General features: G+C 23.0%; 1 protein-coding gene across 1 annotated transcript in view; it reads left to right on the top strand.

The window, feature by feature from the left end:
• Positions 1 to 3,690: 3,690 nt before the first annotated feature.
• Positions 3,691 to 19,833, top strand: part of LOC117177768 (ribonucleoside-diphosphate reductase large subunit-like) — a 24,526-nt gene continuing 8,383 nt past the window's right edge. Inside the window, exons 1-4 of the mRNA XM_033368679.1 lie at positions 3,691 to 3,880; positions 10,147 to 10,235; positions 10,416 to 10,593; positions 16,759 to 17,122. Coding sequence (XP_033224570.1) covers positions 3,844 to 3,880; positions 10,147 to 10,235; positions 10,416 to 10,593; positions 16,759 to 17,122 — 668 coding nt within the window. The 5' untranslated portion in view covers positions 3,691 to 3,843. The remainder of the gene's footprint in view (positions 3,881 to 10,146; positions 10,236 to 10,415; positions 10,594 to 16,758; positions 17,123 to 19,833) is intronic.

Here is a 19,833-nt window from a genome sequence, read left to right as displayed (position 1 = left end):
TTTGATTTGAAACTTGATTCCCTTAAACATTTTAATTACAATTACCACTACTTTTTAACAATATTACCTTCAAAACTTGAACCTATTAAGATTTTAAAGATACAAACATTCTTTACTTTGCAATTTAAGTTGTAGTCTCACATATTCTAATTATTATTATTATATTTATATTGGATACAAGTAATATATTTTTTATTAATTCTTCTGATCATGTATATGTTTTAAATATTTTTGTCATTGAGATCTTAAATATTATTAATTTTTTCATTAGCTACATTAATAATTTCAACAATAAATAATTTTCTTTAACTAGAACAAATAATAAAATCAATAATATCAACAAAATAAATCATAGAAATATGAAGTTCGAACTGCTTTCAAAATGTATCTCAAAATAAAATTTTATTCATATTAAACTACATATCTTTATGACTTTTTCTTTTTTGAAATAATTAGTAATAGTCACTCTTATTTTTTGTTTAATTGCAAACAGCATCAAGTTTTGAATTATTTTTGTTTTTTCCTAATGCAATTCAATGAAAAAGACAGACCTACGTTTTGTGGTGCCATCTGTTGGCTTAGTTTGACCGAAATTGATAGGAATAGCGAGTACCGGCCGACATTAGTTTTTGTACTGCACATGCGTCGCGTAGCCAACTGGATTGGCTTCTGTTGGCGCGCTATTTTAAAATAATTAAATATTTAAATCAATTGTTCAGAAAAAATACTAACTGTAAAGTACATGAAGATATTAGGAATTATTTTTAATTCAAATTTTCGATAAAAAAAAGTATTTCTTTCTTTAAATTTCAAATCGATCATTCATTTTTAAGGAGTATAATGAAATAATTATTTTATATTTCACTTTAAAAGTCTATTATTTAATAAAAAATTATTTTTTATAATTTTTCTTGTTTTGAATGAATTCTTGAAGATATGTTTTTCATATAATTCATTTCTATTAACCTGGTTGGTTTATGGAAAATCTGATTGGTCGAGAATTTATATGCAAACTCGATGTGCTAAATTAAATTGAACGTTTAATTCAAAGCATTCTTCTGTGAAAAAGTATTCTGAGATTACATTGAGTACGTTTCCTGATGATAAATTTGAACAATGTTTGCGAATTTAATGAAAGATGGTCCTAAAAAGGTACTCTAAATTTTGCTCACATGTGAACTGATTTAATAGGACCCATGAAGAAAATCCATTGCTTTTTAATTAAAAAGTCTACTGTCATTAATTTTTGTGAAAATGCAACTTTTTTTCAATAAGCACTTTTGTTGGTTAAAAGTGAAACTGCTTGTTTGAAACTTAAACTACTTTGTGAAAAATTTATTCTTTTTTTCTTTTGAAAATTCATCTGTTTGGTTCGAAATTTAAATATTCCATTTTTTAGAAAATTAATCTTATATTTTTTTTAAATCATCTATTTTGGTTAAAAATTCAACTGTTTTGTTGCAAATAATTTTGTTTTGCTTCATGATTTAATTGTTTTGTTCAGAATACTACTTTTTTGGTTAAATGCAACTGTTTTTATTTCAACTTAAAATCTTTCTTAGTAGAAGTATGAACTAATACATATTTTGTTGATAATTCATATTGAATGGTTATATTTAAGGACAGAATTCCACTGTTTTGTAGATAATATTCACTCCTTTATCTTCAATATTAAACAACTTTGTTCACAATTATTTCTTTTGTTCAAAATTCGTCTTTTTGGTAAAGTCTCTCTAAAATTAAAAAAATACATTTTTGTTAAAAATATTACTTTTTTGTTCGCAATTATTTACCTTTTTGGTTGAGCATTCAACTTTTTCATTAAAAACTCGTTTTCCGGTTTAATTCAAGTGGTTGAAAATTAGTCTTTTCCTAGAAAATTCATTTTTTACGTTCGAAATTGAACTTTCTTCTGTAGAAAATTCAACTCTTGGGGTCAAAAATTCAATTATTTAGTAGATTCTTCGCGTTTTCCTCTTAAAAATAAAAAAACTGGTTGAAAATTGATCAATTTTGTTAGAAACTCACTCTTTGGTAGAAAATTACTTTTTTATTTGCTTTGTTTTGATTTATCTAGTTAATAATTCTTCTTTTGGCAGAAAATTTCCCTTTATGGTGGAAACGTCTACCTTTTTGGTAAAAAAGAGCACTTTTTTTTGTCAAAAATTACCTGTCTTAAAAAGTTCGTATTTAGTATTCAAAAGAATTTATTCTTCTATTGTGTTAACAATCGCCCTATTTCCCTGCTTTGTGAAAATGTTGGGCTACGTTACAGTCCATACGAATCGAGATATTAAGTTTCTGATTTGGAAAATAAATAAAAGGCACTTAAGGGCATGTGACACAGCCAAATACCTATATTGCCGACCTCACTTTATCAGTTCACTGAATGTTTTTTTAAACCTAATAACTTTTTTTGTAAATAAAATATCGAGCTGAAACTTTGAGAAATGCAAGAGCTGAAAGAAAACTACGTTAAAGTACAAAGCTTAATAATAAAAGATGAAAAAAAATATTTCAACATTAAATTCCAACGGAATCAGCCGGTGACGTTGTACACGAAATTACGAACCCTCTAGAGCCTCGTCTAATGGCCGCCAGGTTTCGTATTTTCGTGTACAACGTTACCGGCTGATGCCGTTGGAATTGATTGTTGAAATATATTCTTTTACATCTTCTATTATTAAGCTTTGTACTTAAACGTAGTTTTCTTTCGGTTCTTGCATTTCTCAAAGTTTGAGACTGATATGTTATGTGTAAAAAAAGTTCGAACGTTCAAAAAATGTCGAGGTTCATAAAAAAGTTAAAATAATTTTCAGTGAAGTTCCTACCGAAATGCAGTACCTAAACGTACTTTACTGCACTCTAATACATTTCCCAAAGTTTCAGCTCGATATTTTATTTACAAAAAAAGTTCTTAGGTTTAAAAAAACATTCAGTGAACTGATAAAGTGAAGTCGGCAATATAGGTATTTAGCCCTTATGAGGAGTGAGCCGCGTGACCAGATTCCTTACTTAGTGACACTATATTTAGTTCCTAACTTATTTGCACACGAAGTGTCATATCGACTTGAAAATTTGGTATAACAAAAAAGAAGCACTTAGAAAGGTGTGACGGGCCCTAAATTTGAATAATTATGAAAAAAAAACTATATTTAGTATCTTTTTAATTTTTATAAATCAACTTTTTTCTCCTGCTTACTCTGTACATTGACATAAAAGGTCCTTTAATATTCATTAATATTGTCCGAAAAATTTTTCCGCGTTATTTAAATTTTTATTTTTCAATATCAGTGAAAAAATATTGATCTCAGCCTTGATCAGCTGGTACACTCATTACATGGCCTTAAGGAGCGTTTATGTACTAATGATTTTTTGAAACTACAACAAACATGTTTTTCCGACATTTTTTTTTTGTATCGGTAAATATTTATTACTACATAAACGTTCCTTAGTCCCTTTTTTTTATATTCAATCACATTTCGTGTGGAATAAATATGCTAAAAGAAATGTCGATAAGGTAGGAATCGGAAAAGTCTCTCACGCTCTTAATAATTTCAAATAAGCGCGCGATCAAGAGCCAATGAGAATGTAGATGCAACGCATGCTTGGTGCGATCAGATTCAAAAATTCATAGCACCTGCTATGTTTATTCTCTATGGAATACTCCTACTTTTGGCGCGCGTTTATAATGTTAACTATTTCTGATCATTCGTCCGGTCCCGCCAAATCTTTGTTAGTTATAATAAAATAACGACAACGCACACACAGGGAGTGTTTCTCAAATATTCTCATATATTGTTTTATAATTTCTAGTTAAGTTTAACGTTTTTAAATCTGAAAATGGTCGCAAAAGGAAAGATGTTCGTTCTCAAACGGAGTAAGTAACCTGTAAAATATATACATTTAATAAATAATGAAATAATATTACTTGTTCCTTCGTGTCTTGACCTCTACCAAACTTTTCTTTGTCTACTAAACATTTTACTGAGAAATTCTGCTTCTTCTGGTCAAAATTTTCCTGTTTTGCTATGAAATTAACAATAAGAAAATATTTATCATCTTCCTGGAAATATCAGTTATTATTTAAAAATAAACTGAAGAATGCACTTATTCGGCGTTTTGCACGGATGCGACTAATGTCGCTAACATTCGTTATACATTTTTTTTTTGCTGATTTCACAACATGATAACATATGGAATGTCACTGTAAATAATATTGCGGTTTTACGTATGCTCCTCGAAAATACGGAATAAAGTACAACTGTTCAATTAATCCTAATTTGAAAGGATTTGTTATCTTTTCGAGTGTAAAATGACCCATTACAAAGTAAATTATAGTTCAAATTTTCATTTAAAAAAAAATAATAAACGAATTTTGAACAAAATAGTTGAATTGTAAAATAAAGAAATGAATTTTTATCCAAAAATAGAATACTTAGTTAAATTATTAGTAAAAAACACGCTTTTGATACAATAAAACAAATGTTTAGAGAACTTAATTTTTAGCTAAAAATGATGAATCTTTAATAAAATACATGAATTTTTAACTAAAGTAAACAAATTTTCAAAGAAAAAGTTAATATAATAATTTAATTAATTAATTAATTAATTTTTAACAAAGTACATAACTTTTAAACGAAATATTAGAATTTTTAAAGCAATTTTCAACCAAATAGTTCATTTTTCAACTGTAGGAGATGAATATTCAATCAAATATGACTCAGTTAAACTTTAAGATAAAAAATATATTTTTGCAATCAAGAAAGATTTCATTTTATACAAAAACATAATAATTTTTAATTAAAAGTTCGTGATTTTTAACGAGGAAAATGAAATTTTTATACAAATAATTGAATTTTCAACTGAAAATGTTCAATTTTTTGTAAAAAGAAGTAAAGTTGAAATATTAGTAAAAATAATTAATTTGATAAAATAACTTTTCAATGAAGCAGCTAAATTTTAAATAAAAAAAATTAACTTTCAACCAAAGAGATACATTTTAAACCAAGTATTTTAATTTTGAAAGGAATTTTTAATCTAATAATTCAATTTTCAATTCAGGAAGGTAAATGTTCAAACAAACATGGAATAGCTAAAATTTCAGTTTAAAAACAATATATTTTCGATCAAAAGGTTGTTATTTTTAATGAAAAAAAATTAACGAAAATTTAAACATTTAAAAAAAATTTGTTTTAAATTTAACGAAAAGAAATTTTCCAAAAAAGAATTGAAATTCCAAAAGAAAATGTTTAAATTTTAATTTAAAAAAGAATAATTACAATTTCAGTTATAAAAATAACGAGAGCAAAATAAATTTTGAATTTTCAATAAAATAGTAAAAATTTTAAACACAGAAATGCATTTTTAACAAAAAATAGAATACTTAGTTAAATTTTCAGTAAATGAAAATTAATACAACAAAATAACTTTTCAATGAAGTAGCTAAATTTTAAGTAAAAAAAAATAATTTTCAACTAACTATTTGAATTTTGAAAGGAATTCTAAATGTATTCATTCAGTTTTCAACTCAGGAAGGTAAATGTTCAAACAAACATGGAACAGCTAAAATTTCAGTTCAAAAACAATAGATTTTTCATCAAAAGGTGGTTATTTTTAACAAAAAAAAAATACAATTTTCCAAAAAAGAATTGAATTTTCAAAAGAAAATGTTTAAATTTTAATTAAAAATAGAATAATTACATTTTCAGTTATAAGAACAAAATAAATTTTGGATTTTCAATGAAATAGTAAAAATTTTTAAGAAAGAAATGGGCTTTTAACAAAAAATAGAATACTTAGTTAAATTTTCAGGGGAAAAAAATTTTTTTTAATGCAATGAAATAAGTTTTCAGCGAAATAGTGAAATTTTGAGCAAACAAATGAATTTTTAAACATCAATTCTCAAGCAAATATTTTAATGTTTGCATCAATTTTTATTATTATAATTCAAATTTTAACTGAAAATGTTCAGTTAATCAAAAATAGCAGTTAAATTTTTACTTATAAAAATAAGTTTCCAACAAAATAAGATCGAAGTTTCAATAAAATATTAAAATTTTTAAACAAAGAATTAGTTTCTTAAAAAAAGGATTCTCAGAGAAATGTTCAGTTAAAAAATAATACATTTTTAATTTAATAAAATAATTGATCAAGGAAATATATAATCTTCAATAAGATTACAAAAAAAAAGTTCTACCAAAGTGAGAATTTTTTACAAAATAGTTGAATTTACCCTTAAAACAGATAAATTTTCACCTTAAAATAGAATAGTTAAACTTTTAATAAAAAACTCAGTTTAAAAGAAGTTGAGGATTCAATTATTTTGTTCAATACGAATGTTTTTTTTTTTTAAGTAAAAAAAGGGCTTTTTTTGAAGATTTCGAAACAAAATTAAATTTTGAAAGGTTTGAAGGGAAGAAAAAAAATTTTCAAGATTCATTTTAAAATTTTAAAGGAAATGGTTGAAGAATAATCTTTTTTGCTTGAGGTTTTAATTATTGTGTCCAAAAATCATATTCTTTCATATTTATTTAAAATTTGAAGATTAATTTTTTTTTAAATGTTGATTTTTGAGGATTTCGGACACAAAAATTTATCTACTCGGCCTTATAAATCATAAAAATATTATTTTTTTTAAAGGCGATTTTTTGAAGATTTCGAAACAAAATTTAAAAGCGCTTTAAGAATTCTAAAAGTTTTGAAGGGAAGAAAAAATTTCCTCAAGATTTATTTTAAAATTGAAAATGAACTGGTTGAGGAATAATTTTTTTTGGTTGAGGATTTAATTATTATGTCGAAAAATAATTTTTTTAATATTTATTTAAAATTTCAAGATATACAGTTTTTTTTAAATGTAAATTTTTGAAGATTTAGGACACCAAAATTTGGCTACTCGACATCATAAATCATAAAAATATTATTTTTTTCAATGCGCATTTTTTGTTGTTTGTTTTTGAGGGGATTTTTTGAAGATTCCGAAACAAAATTTAAAAACGTTTTTAGAATTCTAAAAGTTTTGAAGGGAAGAAAAAATTTTCTCAAGTTTTATTTTAAAATTGAAAATGAACTGGTTGAGGAATAATTTTTTTTGGTTGAGGGTTTAATTATTATGTCCAAAAATCATATTTTTCATATTTATTTAAAATTTGAAGATTTCAACTTTTTTTTTAATGTAGATTTTTCAAGATTTCGAAACAAAAATTTAGCTACTTGACATTATAAATCATAAAAATATTATTTTTTCAATACGCATTTTTTTTTAAAGGGGATGTTTTTAAATATTTCGAAACAAAATTTAAAAGCGCTTTTAGAATTTTAAAAGCTTTGAAGGGATGAAAAATATTTCTAAAAATTCATTTTAACATTGAAAATGAACTGGTTGAAGAATAATTTTTATATTTATTTAAAATTCGAAGACTTCAACTTTTTCTTTAAATGTAGATTTTTCAAGATTTCGAACTAAAAATTTAGCTACTCGACATTATAAATCATAAAAATATTATTCGTTTCAATACGCCTATTTTTTTTAAATTGGATTTTTTGAAGATTTCGAAACAAAATTTAAAAGCGTCTTTAGAATTCTTAAAGTTTTGAAGGAAAGAATAAATTTTCTCAGGATTAATTTTAAAATTGAAAATGAACTGGTTGAAGAATAATTTTTTTGATTGTGTGTTTAATTATTATGTCGAAAAAGCATATTTTCTTATATTTATTTAAAATTCGAAGATTATCATTTTTTTTTAATTTAGATTTTTGAGGATTTCTAACAAAAAATTTAGCTATTTAACATTATAAATAATAAAAATATTATTTTGTTCAATTAGCAACTTTTTTTTTAAATAGGATTTTTTGAAGACTTCGAAACAAAATTTAAAAGCGCTTTTAGAATTTTAAAAGCTTTGAAGGAAAGAAAAAAATTTCTCAAGATTCATTTTAAAATTGAAAATGAACTGGTTGAAGAATAACTTTTTGGTTGAGGGTTTAATTATTATGTCGAAAAATCATATTTTCTTATATTTATTTTAAAAATTGGAAGATTAACATTTTTTTGAATGCGGATTTTTGATGATTTCGAACCAAAAAATTAGCTATTCAATATTATAAATCATAAAAATATTATTTTGTTCAATACGCATGTTTTTTTTCTTTTTTTTAAAGGACATTTTTTGAAGATTTCAAAACAAAATTTAAAAGCGCTTTTAGAATTCTAAAAGGTTTGAAGGGAAGAAAAAATTTTATCAAGATTCATTTTAAAATTGAAAATGAACTGGTTGAGAAATAATTTTTTTTTTGGTTGAGGGTTTAATTATTATGTCGAAAAATCATTTTTTTATATTTATTTAAAATTCGAAGATTTCAACTTTTTTTTTAAATGTAGATTTTTCAAGATTTCGAAACAAAAATTTAGCTACTCAACATCATAAATCATGAAAATATTATTTTTTTCAATACGCATATTTTTTTATTCAAAGGGGATTTTTTGAAGATTTCGAAACAAAATTTAAAAACTGTTTTAGAATTCTAAAACGTTTGAAGGGATAAAAAAATTTTATCAAGATTCATTTTAAAATTGAAAATGAACTGGTTGAGGAATAATTTTTTTTGGTTGAGGGTTTAATTATTATGTCCAAAAATCATATTTTTTCATATTTATTTAAAATTCGAAGATTAACATTTTTTTTAAATGTAGATTTTTGAGGATTTCGAACAAAAAATTTAGCTACTTGACATCATAAATCATAAAAATATTATTTTTTTCAATGCGCATTTTTTGTTGTTGTTTGTTTTTGAGGGGATTTTTTGAAGATTCCGAAACAAAATTTAAAAACGTTTTTAAAATTCTAAAAGGTTTGGAGGGAAGAAAAAATTTTCTAAAAATTCATTTTAAAATTGAAAATGAACTCGTTCAAGAATAACTTTTTGGTCGAGGGTTTAATTATTTTGTCGAAAAATCATATTTTTTTATATTTATTTAAAATTCGAAGATTAACATTTTTTTTAAATGTAGATTTTTGAGGATTTCGAACAAAAAATTTAGCTACTTGACATCATAAATCATAAAAATATTATTTTTTTTCAATACGCATAATTTTTTTTAAAGGAGATTTTTTGAAGATTTCGAAACAAAATTTAAAAACGTTTTTAAAATTCTAAAAGGTTTGGAGGGAAGAAAAAATTTTCTAAAAATTCATTTTAAAATTGAAAATGAACTCGTTCAAGAATAACTTTTTGGTCGACGGTTTAATTATTTTGTCGAAAAATCATATTTTTTTATATTTATTTAAAATTCGAAGATTAACATTTTTTTTAAATGTAGATTTTTTAGGATTTCGAACAAAAAATTTAGCTAATTGACATCATAAATCATAAAAATATTATTTTTTTCAATGCGTATTTTTTGTTGTTGTTTGTTTTTGAGGGGATTTTTTGAAGATTGCGAAACAAAATTTAAAAAAGTTTTTAGAATTCTAAAAGTTTTGAAGTGAAGAAAAAAATTTCTCAACATTCATTTTAAAATTGAAAATGAACTGGTTGAAGAATAATTTTTTTTGGTTGAGGGTTTAATTATTATGTCGAAAAATAATTTTTTAAATATTTATTTAAAATTTCAAGATATACAATTTTTTTTAAATGTAAATTTTTGAAGATTTAGGACACCAAAATTTGGCTACTCGACATCATAAATCATAAAAATATAATTTTTTTAAGGGGATTTTTTGAAGATTTCGAAACAAAATTTAAAAGCGCTTTTTAAATTTTTTGAATTAAAATTTTAAAAGGTTTGAAGGGAAGAAAAAAACTTCTCAAGATTCATTTTAAAATTGAATTATAAATCATAAAATATTATTTTGTTTAATTTGATATGATATTCAGAAATCGCGGATTTGTTGGGCAAAAATTAGTAAACGCCCTTTGCATATCTATAGACCTTAAACTGATTATACTTTTTTAAATGCAAATTTTTTCAAGTTGCGATTAAAAATTGTTTAATTTTTCATTTCTAACCCACACAAATAAGCTAAATAATACGTAATTCGCCCCAAAATTCCAAAAAATGTTGTATGAGAAGCAAATTTTTAACAACTGTCTACTCTTTTTTGACCCTACATTATTATTTTTTTTTTTAAATTTTGTCCTCTACAGATGGGCGCAAAGAAGAGGTCCATTTCGACAAAATAACCTCGAGAATCCAGAAGCTCTGCTATGGTCTCGACATGGATTATGTCGATCCTGTGAGTTTTTTTTTTTTTTTTAATTTGATTTAGAAATTAAAAAGGATCTATTAAGTGTACCAAAAAAAAGTAAAATTTGCAGAAAAGGCTGGAAGAAATTAATTTTTTGTTTTATTAGGGAAATAAAATTTGTAATAAAAATCCTAGAGACTGTCTTGATTTTTAAAATTTATTTTGCAGCCGGCAATTACCTTTCGGGTGATAAACGGTCTTTATTCTGGGGTGAGCACGGTCGAGCTGGACAATCTCGCGGCGGAAACGGCTGCAACGTTGACGACCAAACACCCCGATTACGCAATTTTGGCGGCCAGAATAGCCGTTTCAAATCTTCATAAGGAAACCAAAAAGGCTTTTAGCGGTAAATTTTTTTTAACCAATTTTTCCAAAGATGGCGCCTCCTTTCCCATTTTGTTTTTCAAACATTCTTTTTTTTCTCCGTTTAACAAAAAATAAGCCTTTTTCTTGTTTTTAATGCAAGCTGAATTGTTAGAATCAAATAAGAAAATTTAACCAATTTTCTTTGAATTCGTCAAGTTTTTTCGTTAAATATTCTGAAATTTGGTTGTAAATTTCAACAGTTTTTTTGAATTATTAAAATTTCAGCCTTGAAGATTTAAACAATTAAAAATTAAAAGTGTTTGAACTTTTTTCATATAAATATTTTTATTTTATCAACTTTAAATATAAATCAATTTTATTTAAAGTGGATCAGTACGTTAAATATCAAAAACTTGAAAATAATTAATTTGACAAAACTATTCTAAATCTGTTCAAAATTTGAGAATTTAGAGATTGTAATTGTTTCAATTCAAAAATCTTAATAAGAATTGAAAAAATATAATATCATTTATTACGATAATTTTATTTTTGAATACAAATTTTAATAATTCATCGATAAAATATTTTTAATTCAAAATTTCAGGTCATTCTTAGTGTTTATTATATTTATTATATTAAATTTAATAAATAGATTTATTAATATATTATTCTTAGTATTTTTTTTTTCGAAATTAAAAAATTTGAAGGTGCGATTGAAACTTTATAAACTATTTTCAACTTAAAAATAATATTAATATACTCGTAATGTAAGGCTTTTATTAAATTAAAAATATTATTTCAGTCTAAATTATTAAAGTTTTAATCCTTTTGATTTGAAATTTTCTAATTAAGAAAAAGGTTAATTATTTAATATTTAGCAATATTTTAATGGTAATTTAAGACGATTAGATTGAAGTCAAATATTTAAAAGTAAACAATCTGAAACTTAATTGTTTGACTTATTATTTGTAGAAAAAAAATTTGTGTAATTTTAAGAGACATTTGGAAGTTTTAATAACATACAAAATTAATTTAAAACTTTAAATGATTTCAAGTAATTGAATCGAAGTGTTTGAAATTTTTTTCAGAAATTCTAAATATATTTTCAAATTTTTCGACTTTTTCCTACAATTTTTGGAAAGTCCTGAAAATAAAAAAAATACTTAAAATATTCCAGGGTCGTTTTTGACAATTTCGGAAATCTCTTTAAATATTTTTAAATATTTGTATAAAAGGAAAATTCATATTTAATTCAAACCTTTCAAAATTCTTTTAAAAAATTTCTAATTTTTTATTTGGAATTTGCAAAAATCTACATATTGTTTTTAATTTATTTTTTAATTATTTGACATCAGTTCAAGTTCTAAATGTAATCTTAAAGATTTTTTTTAATTTGCAGGATTTTCTCAAAGTTGTAGAAAAATTTAAATTAATTTTTAAATATATTTAAAAGTTCTTCTAGGTTTCTCAAGGTTTCGAAGTAATATTCGAAAGCTTTTCAAGGATGCTTAAATGGTTAAAAATTAAAATAATTTAACTTCTAATTTAGGAATTTCTAAGTTAAAAAAAATTCACTTAAAGTATAGAAAATGTTAAGGTGGATTTATATTTATGAAACTTAATCTGAATCTTTGAAATTTACAATTTATAAAAATTCTAAATATTGTCGTTTATCTGCATTTAATTCAAATTTATATTAGTATTTTAAACGCGTAAATTATTGAGCATTTGAATACAACATTCTTTTAATAAAAAGCTTTAAAACATGAATTTTAAAAGTTTAAATTTCTACAGTTCCACTCTAAATGCTTTAATTTGTTGTTTATTATTTCAAATGGAAAAATGATTAAAAAAGAGTTCAATTTTTTAAATTTCATTGCCTCGGAAAAATGTTTGCGAACCGGAAAATGATCGGGAATTTTTTTCTTGGATTAAAACAGAAACTCTGACTTAGAAATTATTATTAATTTAAATCAATAAAAGTTTCCCTTAAAGAGAAAAACTTAAAAAAAAAAATTGATATATGCACCAAAAATATGAAGTTTTCTGGCTAAAATTTTCATTTTCAACTTGAAAATATCAGTTTTTATCAAAAAATTAAAAGTTTTTGCTAGAAAAAAAAGACTTTTTAAAATATTGTTGATTTATCATCCAAAAAAGATAAATTATCATTAAAATAATTCAATCATCAACCAAAAATTTGAATTCCAACTTGAAAATTTGAATTTTTGACAGAACTGAAATATACACCACTAAATTGTTTTTAACAAAATCTTTAAATTATAAACTAAAAAAATAAATTTTCAAAAGAATTTTCAACTTAAAAATATACATTTTTAACAAAAAATGAAAACTTTCCACTAAAAGGAATGAATTTTAATAAAAATTTTTAATTATCAACCAAAAAAAGATGAATTTCTTAATAAATAATTGAATCATCAAACCAAAATTGGAATTTTCTATCAGAAATTTGAATTTTCAATCGGAAAGTATGAATTTTTAACAAAAAAATTGAGATATCCACCTAAAAAATAATTTCGAACAAAATTGATAAATTATCGATTAGAAAAGATGATTTTTTAAAAACCTATGAATAAATCCGCATAAAAAAAAACAATTTTTCACCATTTTTTTATTTTCAAGCTAAAAATATAAATTTTATACAAAAAAATAAAAGTTTCCACCAAAATAAAAAATTTAAAGAAATTGTTGATTTATCAACAAAAAAAAAAAAAGAAGAAAATTATCAACGAATATACTAAATCCTCAACCAACAATTTAAAATTTCATCCTGAAAATTTTAATTCTTAGCAAAAGAATAGAAATATGCAGCAACAAAATTATTTTGGACAAAATTGCTAAATTTTATCAACTAAAAAAATGAATTTTGAAAAGCATAGTTAAATCCGCAATCAAAAAAAGAATTTTTTAAACATAATTTTCATCTTCAAGTTGAAAATATTAATTTTTAACAAAAAATTAAAAGTGTCTACTAAAAATTTGAAGTTTTAATTTAAAAGTTTAAATGTCTTTAAAAAAAGTGACTTATTAAGGAAATAGTTTCCATGAAAAAGAATGATTTTTTAATTGAAATTGTTGAATTATCTTAAAAAAAAAAGATGAATTTTTATTAAATTATTTGAATCATTAACCCAAAATTGGAATTTTCAAATAGAAATTATGAATTTTTAACCAAAAAAATTGAGATATCCACCTAAAAAATAATTTCGAACAAAATTGATAAATTATCGATTAGAAAAGTTTAATTTTCAAAAACACAAATAAATCCGCATAAAAGAACAATTTTTCAAAATTGTTTTGATTTTTATCCTGAAAATATAAATTTTGTATGAAAAAAAAGTTTCCGCCAAAAAAAAATAATTTTGATAAAATTGTTGATTTATCAACAAACAAAAAAAAGGATTATTAACAAAATAATTAAATCCTAAACCAAAAATTTGAATTTCCCAACTGAAAATAAATTTTTTTAACAAAATTGCTGATTTATCAACTACAAAAATGAATTTTTAAACCCATGGTTAAATCCGCAATGAAAAAAGAATTTTCTAACTAAAATTTTCATTTGTAACAAAAAATGAAATGTTTCCACCAAAAATTTGAAATTTTAATTAAAAAGTTTCAATGTCCTGAAAAAAGTGACTTATTAACGAAACTGTTGACTTATCATCAAAGAAACTGAATCCTGAACCCAAAAATTTTTATTTTCAATCAGAATGAATAAGTTTTTAACGAAAAAAATTGAAATATCCACCGAAAAAATGATTTTTCCACAAAATTTCAAAATTATAATCTTAAAAAAATGAATGTTTAAAAACATAGTTAAATATTCGACCAAAAAAATAACTTTCTAACTAAAATGTTCATTTTTAACTTAAAATTTGAATTTTTCAATCAAAAAGAATGAATTTTTAACAAAAAATTGCAGTATTCACCAAGAAATAGATTTTGAACAAAATTTATAAATTATCAACTACAAAATTGAATTTTGAAAACTATAGTTAAATCCGCAATGGAAAGAGAATTTTGGAACTAAAATTTTCATTTTCAACTTGGAAATATGAGTTTTTAACAAAAATTAAAAGTTTTTGCAAAAAAAAAAAAAAGATTTTTTAAAAGATTTTTGAATTATCAACCAAAGAAATACGAATTATTATTACAATAATTAAATCTTCAACCTATAATTTGAATTTCCAATCTGAAAATTGGAATTTTCAACAAACAAAAAAATTGAAATATATATAGAGAAATGATTTTTAACAAAATTGCTAAATTATCCACTGAAAAAATTAATGTTTGAGAGTATGAGTAAACCCGCAATAAAAAAAAGAATTTTCTAACAAAAATTTTCATTTTTGGTATTAAAATAATAATTTTTCACAAAAAATGAAAAGTTTCCACTAAAATTTTTAATTTTCACAAAAAAGTAACTTATTAATGAAGCTGGGGACTTATCATCGAAGAAACTGAATTCCAAACAAAAAATTTAAATTTTCAATCAGAATGAATGAGTTTTGAACAAAAAATTGAAATATCCACACAAAAAAATGAATTTGAACGAAATTGCTAAATTATAAACTAAAAAAAATTAATTAAAATAAATAAATTTTAAAATATATAGTTAAATCCGCAATCAACAAAAGAATTTTCTAAACAACATTTTTATTTTCAACTTTAAAATTTGCATTTTTTAATAAAAAATTAAAAGTTTCCATTAAAAAGAATGAATTTTCATCAAAACTGTTAAATTATAAACCAGAAAGTAATTAAGTTATTAAAATAAAAATGGAATTTTATACAAAAAATTGGATTTTTCAATAAGAAAGAATGAGTTTTTAATCAAAAATTGTAGTATTCATCTAAAAATAGATTTTGAACAAAATTTATAAATTATCAACCGAAAAATGAATTTTGAAAAACATAGTTAAATCTGGAATGAAAAAGGAATTTTTGAACTAAAATTTTCATTTTCAATTTGAAAATATTAGCTTTTAACAAAAGATTAAAAGATTCTGCGAAAGAAAAAAAACTTTTTAAAAGATTGTTGATTTATCATCAAAAAAAGATCAATATTCATTCAAATAATTCAATCATCAACCAAAAATTTGAATTTCCAATCTGAAAATTCAAATTTTTAACTAGAAGAAAATTGAAACATGCAAAAAAAAAATGATTTTTAACCAAATTTCTAAATCATCAATCAATAAAATAAATTTTCACAAGCATTTTCTACTGGAAAATATGAATTTTTAACAAAAAATGAAACGTTTCCATTAAAAAGAATGAATTTTTATAAAAATTGTTAAATTATAAACCAGAAAGTAATTAAGTCGTTAAAATAAAAATTGAATTTCCTACAACAGACTTTATTTTTCAATCAGAAATAATAAGTTTTCAACCAAAAATTGTAGTATTCATCAAAAAATAGATTTTGAACAAAATTTATAAATTACCAACGGAAAAAATGAATTTTGAAAACCATAGTTAAATCTGCAATGAAAAAAGAATTTTTGAATCGAAATTTTCATTTTCAACTTGAAATGAAGAGTTTTTAACAAAAGATTAAAAAATTCTGCCAAAGAAGAAAGAAAGACTTTTTAAAATATTGTTGGTTTATCATAAAAAAAGATCAATTACCATTAAAATAATTAATCATTAACCAAAAATTTGAATTTCCGATCTGAAAATTGGAATTGTTAACAAGAAAAAAGTTGAAATATGCAAAAAAACAAATGATTTTTAACCAAATTTCTAATTCATCAACCAATAAAATAAATTTTCTACTGGAAAATATGAATTTTTAACAAAAAATGAAACGTTGCCACTAAAGGGAATGAATTTTCATCAAAATTGTTGAATTATCAACCAAAAATGAAATTTTCTACGAAAAATTTGAATTTTTAATTTAGAAAGTATAAATTTTTAACTAAAATTTGAAATATGCACTACCAGGACGAATAAAATAATATAAATATTTGTAAAAATATGTCAATTATTTCATTCGTGCTTATTTTTAATTAGTACAGATTTTTTGAAAGTATGAGTCGTTGAGAAAAAAAATGGTAAAAAAAAAAAAATATAAGATTGATTGAATAGAAGAAAGAAAACCGCCAGAAAATGGAAAATGGCTAAATTGAAAAAATGATGGTTTTTGGTCATTGGATGTTTGATGTGATTGGATTTTTAGAGGTGATATACGATTTGCGGCACATGGTGGATCAGCAGTCGAAGAAGGAGATTCCGATGATTAATGAGACGTGCTACAATATAATTCAGAAGCACGCGGACCGACTGAATTCGGCGATAATCTACGACCGGGACTTCAGTTACAATTATTTCGGATTCAAGACGCTGGAGCGAAGTTATCTGCTCAAGATCAATGGGAAGGTGGTGGAGAGGCCCCAGCAGATGCTGATGCGAGTCGCGGTCGCCGTACATCGCGAGGACATCGACAAAGTCATCGAGACCTACAATTATCTCTCCGAGAGGTACTTCACCCACGCATCCCCAACCCTCTTCTCCGCCTGCACCATGAGGGAACAGATGTCGAGGTAATTCATTCATTCATTCATTCATTCATTCATTCATTCCTTCACTAGTTTACCAAATCATTTTCATTTTTCTCAATCGTCTTTTATTCATTCTAGCTAGTATTTTTTAACGCTTTTGTCTTAATTTTAGCAAAAATCATTATTTTGGTTTTTTAATTTGCGATTTCTAATCAGAAAATCAAAATTTTTTTTTAGAAAAATTCAATTTTTACTTTAAGAATTTAATTATTTTAGGTGTAATTTTAATTTTTTTGGTTTAAAAATAATATTTTCGGAATGAAAATGAAAATGTTTGCTAGAAAGTTTTTTTGTTTGTTTTGTTGCGGATAAAAGTGATTTTGAAAACTCATTTTTTTTTAGTTCATAATTTAATAAATTTTGTTCAAAATAATTTTTTTGGCGGATATTTCAATTTGTTTTTCGTTATAAATCCGTAATTTATGATTGAAAACTCCAATTATTTGTGGGAAATTAAATTTTTAGTTGAGGATTGAATTATTTTGATGGTCATTCTTTTTTTTAATTCAACAATTTTGATGAAAATTCATTATTGTTGGTGGAAAATAAAAATTTTTTGATTTAAAATTCATATTTTCGGAATGAAAATGAAAATGTTTTTTGGAAAGTTCTTTTGTCTTTTTGGTTGCGGATAAAAGTGATTTTGAATACTCATTTTTTTGGTTGATAATTTAATAAATTTTGTTCAAAATCATTTTTTTTTGCGGATATTTCAATTTGTTTTTCGTTATAAATCCGTAATTGCTGATTGAAAACTTCAATTTTTTGTGGGAAATTAAATTTTTAGTTGAGGATTTAATTATTTTGATGGTCATTCTTTTTTTTAATTCAACAATTTTGATGAAAATTCATTATTTTTGGTGGAAAATAAAAATTTTTTTGGTTTAAAATTCATATTTTCTAAATGAAAATGAAACTGTTTGTTGGAAAGTTCTTTTGTTTTTTTTTGTTGCGGATTAAACTGATTTTGAAAACTCATTTCTTTAAAGTGATAATTTAATAAATTTTGTTAATAATAATTTTTTTGGCGGATATTTCAATTTGTTTTTTCTTATAAATTCAGAATTTGTGATTGAAAATTCCAATTTTTTGCGGAAAATTAAATTTTTAGTAGAGAATTTAATTATTTTGATAATAATTCCTATTTTTGTAGTTAATAATTCAAAGTTTGTTTTTAAATCTTTCTTTTTGGTGGAAAGTTTAAATTTTTTGTTAAAAATTCATATCTTACGGTTGCAAATTCAAATTTCTTGTAAGAAATTCTTTTTTTGGTTGCGAAATTAATTTTTTTTCAGTTGACAATGTAATAGATTTGTTAAAAATAATTTTTTTGTGTAGATATTTCAATTTTTTGGTTAATAATGCATAATTTTTTATTGAAAATTGAAATTTGTTGGTTGAGAATTTAATTTCATTGATGATAATTCAACAGTTTCATTAATAAGTCATTTTTCGTGGAAATTTCAACTTTTTAATACAAAGTTTGATTTTTGGTCGAAAATTCAATTAATTTGATAATAATTCGTATTTTTTTCGTTAATAATTCAACGATTTTTTCTAGAAAATAATCCTTTTTGAAGGAAACTTTTAATTTTTTTGGTTTAAAATTCATATTTTCGGATTGAAAATGAAAATTTTTGTTAGAAAGTTCTTTTTTTGATTGCGGATTTAACTGTAATTTTGAAATTTCATTTTTTTAGTTGTAAATTTAGCAATTATTTTTTTCGTGCTTATTTCGATTTTTTTGTTAAAAATTAACATTTTTAGGTTGGAAATTCAAATTTTTGGTTGAAGATTTAATTATTTCATTGATAATCCTTTTTTTCGTTAATAAATGAGCCATTTTTAAAAAACTCTTTCTTTTTGGTGGAAACTTTTATTTTTCTTGCATAAAATTCATATTTTCAGGTTGAAAGTCAAAAAAGTTTTGAAAAATTGTTTTTTTTTATGCGGATTTATGTTTTTAAAAAATCATCTTTTCCAATCGATAATTTATCAGTTTTATTTAAAACCCTTTTTTCATGTGGATATTTCAATTTTTTGTTAGAAATTCATACTTTCTGATTAAAAATTCGAAATTTTTGTTGAAAATTCCATTTTTGGTTAAGAATTTTATTTTTCATTAATCAATAATTTTTAAAGTCTTTCTTTTTCGTGGAAACTTTTAATTTTTTGGTTTGAAAATGGAAATTAATGTTAAAAAATTCTTTTTTTCGATTGCGGATTTAACTATGATCTTGAAAAGTAATTTTTTTATTCGACAATTTAAAAATTTTGTTCAAAATAATTTTTTTGTTACGGATTTAACTATATTTAAAAAAAAATTTTTTTTTAGTTGATAATTAATTAGAAATTTTATTAAACATCATTTTTTGTGCATTTTATTAACTGAAAATGCAATTATTCTTGTTGAATACTGCATCACTTTAACTAAAATTTATCTCTGGTATCAGTATAATCTGCTGCAGCCGTGTTTGCGTAATGCCAACAAAATTAAAAAACTTCGGGTGCGAATTCGCACCAGTGTACTGTTTGAGGGTTAAAAATGCACGTATTTTTTGAAAAATCGTATTTTTGGTAGAAAATTGATTTTTTTTTTTAAATTTAAAATTTAACTATTGTATCTGATAATTGAACTATTTCACTTTAGTTTGAAAACTGATATTTTTTTTAGTTAAAAATTCAACTATTTC

This window comes from Belonocnema kinseyi, chromosome 8, assembly GCF_010883055.1.
Source record: "Belonocnema kinseyi isolate 2016_QV_RU_SX_M_011 chromosome 8, B_treatae_v1, whole genome shotgun sequence".
Classification (NCBI taxonomy): domain Eukaryota; kingdom Metazoa; phylum Arthropoda; class Insecta; order Hymenoptera; family Cynipidae; genus Belonocnema; species Belonocnema kinseyi.
The sequence above is the reverse complement of the archived record's forward strand: the minus strand, read 5'-3'. Positions and strand labels throughout refer to the sequence as shown.